The sequence below is a fragment of the Mastomys coucha genome, unplaced genomic scaffold (genome assembly GCF_008632895.1).
Source record: "Mastomys coucha isolate ucsf_1 unplaced genomic scaffold, UCSF_Mcou_1 pScaffold15, whole genome shotgun sequence".
Lineage (NCBI taxonomy): Eukaryota > Metazoa > Chordata > Mammalia > Rodentia > Muridae > Mastomys > Mastomys coucha.
Window position 1 is genome coordinate 128,190,883 of NW_022196897.1, and position 5,636 is coordinate 128,196,518.

Below are 5,636 nucleotides of genomic sequence, written 5' to 3' on the forward strand. Positions count from 1 at the left end.
GTTACAACAAAGCAACACCATCCTTATAAACACATCTTGGTAGATTAAAAACCTGATGCATATATTAAATTTCGACAGGTGAAGTTCCCAGAGCAGGGGTAAAAACAGTTACTTCCAACCATGATACCTTGCAGGACTTATGAATTAGATCAAATACGTTAAGTTGCTATTAGTGTCTCTCTACCTCACTGCTGTTTTCTGGATCACTGGCCCCAGAAACTACTCTCAGGAAAGTTACCAGTATCCTCATCTCTTTGACCAAGAACTGCCTTCCTTTTAGTAACATGTGATAGCAACAGCCACTACAGCCTGCAGAGGACTCTTGCTCCTGCCAGGATAATGTGCTGTGCTGGTTCATTTCCATGATAGTCAGCCCTTCTTCTACTTGGGATAGGCATATCCCGCCATCCAATCTCTGACTTCCATTCTCCTCTATAGATTTCCACATGAAAATCCTGCAGCATCAAGACTTAGCCAGGATTCCCACCAACTGCCCTGAACAGAAACATGATGTTCTTTTCCACACACTTCAAAGACTCAAGCTACACAAGCATGCAACACTCACTGTCTGAACACTGAGTTGCTAACTCATACTTACTGCACTTCATGCATGTTGGAATGGCTAAGAATGCTCTCAACTTCATTATCTGCTCTCCTCAAACCTTTCCAGCTCTTTAACCACTTAAGCTAATGACTCTTGTGAGCCTCCAGATTCCTTCTCCTTCCCATGTGATAAGTTGCCAAATTTTACCAAAACACAGGGAAATTGTCTTGGTGTATCTACCCCACCTTCCCATTTCCACCCCTTGCCCAGATCACTGCTTTCCTACCTTCTGTCCCAATCCTGAGGTCACTAGCATTACTTGCTGGGCACAGATCTTATCTGTCTGCCTACTCAAATCATATGGTTTCTGTAATAGCTTCCTGCCTCCTTGGGCCTAGACAATATGCTCCTAAAAGACACTTACATTTACCCATATTTAATAAGTGTTAGCTAAAGTTATCTAATACTATTTTCTAGCATGTGTTCATAATTGTTCCAAAAAAAAGAACTCTTTATAATATAAATGCTTAAAAAAAGAAAAACAAAACATTTAAAAGATTTTGAGGGTCTATTTATCTTGTATGACTGGGTATGTGAAGAAACATTCTCCTGAGACTCACACACACACACACACACACACACTCACACACAGACACACACACACACACACAAAACTCACTGACTTCCAAAAGTGCTGGTATTTAATAGATCTACAGCATGATAATGGTTCTTCTACTTGAAGGTAGAAAAAATTAACTCAGGAGAGCCCAATAAAATCTTTTGGTTTTATGATCTTCTGCTGCCCTAACTGGCTGTCAGAACCAACAAACACTGACCTCCAGAAACTGACAGTATGACTAAGGGAGAAGAGCCATATGGCAAATCAAATGTCCAAGAACTAAAACAGCAATAAATATGAATGGCTTTGTGTACCCTATGCCCGTCAACTTGGAGGGCATTCACTTATATGCATGTCATTCTCTGGGTAAGCCCATTTAACTTTCTCAAAAGTTAACTTTCTCAAAGCTTCTTTCTAAACTGATGAGGAAATCACTGAAAATGGTTTTCAGTCAATGAGGAGAGTCACGCTGCAAGGCACTACTTTGTAGGAAAATATAAAAGAGGTTACCACACTAAATGGGACCCCTTAACATGAGTCAAACATGTGCACGTGACTCTCCTTCAAGGAGTCAAAACTTTGTTGAAGTTTCCTCATCCTCCCTCCCCATGTAAACCTTAACTTATGAACTTGCTAACTTACTGTTTAGACGTTGGGTCCACGTTCAAGGACCTGAAAAATCCCTCCAGATTAAAAGGTAGCATGATTAACCGAGACTTTTGAGTTGGCACAAATGAGCTTGTGTCTGACAGCTCGGGGAAACCCCTCACACTTCCATGATCCCCACCTTCCCCCGCCCCTTCCCCCAAGTATTTCACTTCACGAACGTGGTCCCTTGGTGGTTTTTAAAGGGCGAACAAGCGAGCCTCACGTTCAGGGACGGGGACTGTACATGGAAATCTCCCCGGCCTCGCGAACACTTTCCCTCAGAGTCCCCTTCCACGCGGGAGACTTTTACCCCTGGGGACCCGCCAAGGCCACTGGCACGGCCAGGTGGGTCAGAGGTTTGTCCCTTTTCAATCCAGGTCGGCCTCTGAGCGGAGCTGCCCGGGGTTGGGGTGTGGCGAGGGTGGGGGGCGGGAGGCCCCACTCACCTGCGATTCATGGGCCGGACTCTCACGGCCACCTTGACCGATGCCATAGCTCATCCCGGCCCGGCCCGCCGGGGCTTCCACCAGGCCTGCGCCCTGCGGCCGCCTGCCACTCCAGCGACACTGCCCGCGCCCCCGCCCACTTCCCTCTCACCCGCCCCTCGGCTGGGGCCGACCTGGAGTTGCTAGGCGGCCACACCTGCCAAGCCACTGAGCATGCCCAGAGCGGCTCCGGCCCGCGTGATCCGCGCACCGGGGTTTGGCAGCTGCCTACGGCGCGAAGGGGCGGGGCCCGGAAGTCTGGGCCCCGCCTCTTGGGTGGCCACGCCCCAGGGCCTCCCTGCCTTGAAGTCAATGGCTACAGGCTGTGCCAGCGAACCCTGGACGCCAAACCCAGTCAGGCCCAGGAAGATCACTCACTGCATTTAGAACATTGTCAAGGAATCCGAGGAAAGGCCTACCAGTAAGGAGCATTGCAACCATTAACATGGATCTGGCTTTATACGGCCCGTGCTAGTCAACTCATCTGTCTGGTTGAGAAGCAAAGGGTCTTAGTGGAGAACTCTGAGGGAATTCTCTGTTTCTTCAAAAAGTTCTAAGCATGTGCTCTGAACCACAAAATTTAGGGTACCAAGAAAACAAAGGAGCGAGGATTTTTTTTAGGCAGGTAAAAATGTCGTTATATTGGTTCGAATCATATCTAAAGGGAGTTTTTGCATTTTGGGGACAGTTTGACAATTTAATTTTAGTCATTGGAAGATCAAAAGTGAGGACACCAGCTTTCTTTCTTTCTTTTTTTTTTTTTTTTTTTTTTTTTTAAGAGCTAAAGCCTCACCGGGCGGTGGTGGCGCACGCCTTTAATCCCAGCTCTTGGGAGGCAGAGGCAGGCGGATTTCTGAGTTCAAGGCCAGCCTGGTCTACAGAGTGAGGCCCAGGACATTCAGGGCTATACAGAGAAACCTTGTCTTAAAAAAAAAGAGCTAAAGCCTCTAGCATCAATGACCTCTTAGACCTCTTACCGGGTTCTCTTCCTATAAATTCATTCAGTTAACCCTAAGCCTCCACCTGTAAGCCACAAAGTCACCTGCTGATCACAAAAACTCCAGTATCAACTCTATGTCTTCCTCCTGCCCCAGCCAGGGTAGATCAAGACTTAGAGATCAGCCTTCCTCTAGTACCTTGAATTCCTGTCTTTGTACTTGCTGATAGAGTATAAAGCAAGCCTACTGACTTCTCTACCTCACCCTCAAGGTCCCTAACGACCACAATGGAGCATCCTGCCCTCAAGACCTTCATATCCCCACTATTACTTCACTCCCAGGCAGATGACTCGGGTTCAAATGCGTTCCTCTAGAAAGTTTAGAGGTGACGCTTCCAGACTCCCTGAGCGAAGCCGAAACAGGCTCCTAGTTTTCGGCTCCAGCTTCAATACTAGCTTTGAGTCTTCCAGTCTGCCTTGCCTGCTAATCTGGAATTCCAAGGGTTTAAGAAATGAATTAAGGGGCTGGTGAGATGGCTTAGTGGGTAAGAGCACGGACTGCTCTTCCGAAGGTCCTGAGTTCAAATCCCAGCAGCCACATAGTGGCTCACAACCACCCGTAATGAGATCTGACACCCTTTTCTGGTGCGTCTGAAGACAGCTACAGTGTACTTACTTATAATAATAAATAAATCTGGGGTGAGCAGGGTTGACTGGAGTGAACAGAGGTCCTAAAAGTCAATTCCCAACAACCAGATGAAGGCTCACAACTATCTGTACAGATACAGTGTGTAATCATATGCATAAAATAAATAAATAAATCTTAAGGAAAAGAACGTTAAAAAAAAAGAAATGAATTAAGTGAAATAATTTGTCGGCCAATGTGTTGCCCACTAGCACCAGGAATCCCCTAGAAGCTAAGTTAGAATCAGTGTCCTCTTTGTTCGTTGTCCTACAAAGCCTGGACTCCAGCGCTTTATTGGCTTAGAAATGGGCGCAGAGTCAACCAATCAAGGGCGGGAAAACTCCTAGCACTGGGAAATGGGGAGCATGCGCAAACGCACAAGCAGCGGGCGGGTCCAGTCACAGCGGCTAGCCAGGCTGCACCCCGTTCCCGCAGCCACGGGCAGGGGCGGAGCCCGCCGTATATGGAAGCTGCTTGGGGACAAACTGTATGGGATGCGCTCTTGGGCCGGCGGGACCTCAAGACTCAACCAGCTGTAGAGTCGCTGCGTGCAACAACCAAGAACAGGTGTGCGAATTCTGCACTCAACTGCTGCAAAATCCACTCCACTCTTAAAGGCGACAATGTTAAGCCGTAGTTTACTTGTTACTGCGATTCCCTGTCCCTGGAGGTTTTGTTTGTGCAGTTTGGGGTTATGCAGGCAGTTCTATCCAGAAATTCCAGCAGCCAACTCGTGTTCATAATTCTCTGATTCCAACACATTGCGATTTGACACAACCTACAAAGTGCTGCGGCCCACGGAACACAGTTTAAAACAGCAGGCCTGCGGGTCTTAAACTAGAAGCAGTGAGGTTTCTCGCCAGAGAACTGACTGAACAGCCACCCCTTGATTAATTTACTCTCCGCGCCTATAAAAAGGAGTGAACAGGAAGGTTTTTAAGGGGCTTGCTCATCTTCTCAAATTTCAGTGTATCTCTGGTATCCCTTTCATTTGTTTCCGTGAGACTTTTTAAAGTCTTCCAGGACTTAATCTCCACAGAAGCTTCCTCCGGAAGTCGTGTGAGGCTACCCATTGACTAAACGCTAAGCACAGCATCCATTTGGTAAGGACACGTTACTCAGGAGAAGTGTTACTCAGAAGAAACACCAAATAAAGTATCTTAAAGTCCCTGAACTTGTATGAAGGGGGAGGGGGGAATTACCTCTATATAGTCGCCTCTAATTAAAATAAAATGTGCAGCTGTAATAACATCTGAAATTTTGATGATACTGGAATTCACAGATATTTTGGGACTGTTGCAACTCTCTCAAATTGTTCTTCCTTTTTTATTTTGACTTTGAAATTATGCCAGTTGTGAAGCTGATGCTATAAATTGTTATTTAACAAAAGTACATATAACTTCGTTATATTTATTTTCTATATTTTGGTTCTTGTTTAGAAAAAACGATTTTTGTCTTGGATCTCATATCGTTTACTTTATGGATGTAAACCTGTTGTTCTGGGGCTGGAGATATGACTGGCCAGTTAAGAGCGCTTGCTGCCTTTGCAGGAGATGGGGATTCAGTTCCCAGCTCCTACATCAGCCAGTTTACAACCATCTGGTACTCTAGGTGATCTAATGTTCTTTTCTGGCCTCTGCCAACCTAGGTGCACACCACACACACACACACACACACACACACACACACTCAAAAGTAAATCTTTAAAAAAAGAGAGA

At 46.2% G+C, this 5,636-nt stretch overlaps 1 protein-coding gene across 6 annotated transcripts in view; it reads right to left on the reverse strand.

Moving 5' to 3' along the window:
- Kif16b (kinesin family member 16B) overlaps positions 1-2,536 on the reverse strand; it is a 318,921-nt gene extending 316,385 nt beyond the window's left edge. For 5 of the 6 annotated variants that reach the window (XM_031372080.1, XM_031372081.1, XM_031372079.1 and 2 more), the window contains exon 1: positions 2,258-2,536. In XM_031372080.1, coding sequence (XP_031227940.1) covers positions 2,258-2,304 — 47 coding nt within the window. In that variant the 5' untranslated portion in view covers positions 2,305-2,536. The remainder of the gene's footprint in view (positions 1-2,257) is intronic. The other variant, XM_031372082.1, reaches the window with a different exon arrangement.
- Between the last annotated feature and the right edge of the window lie 3,100 nt (positions 2,537-5,636).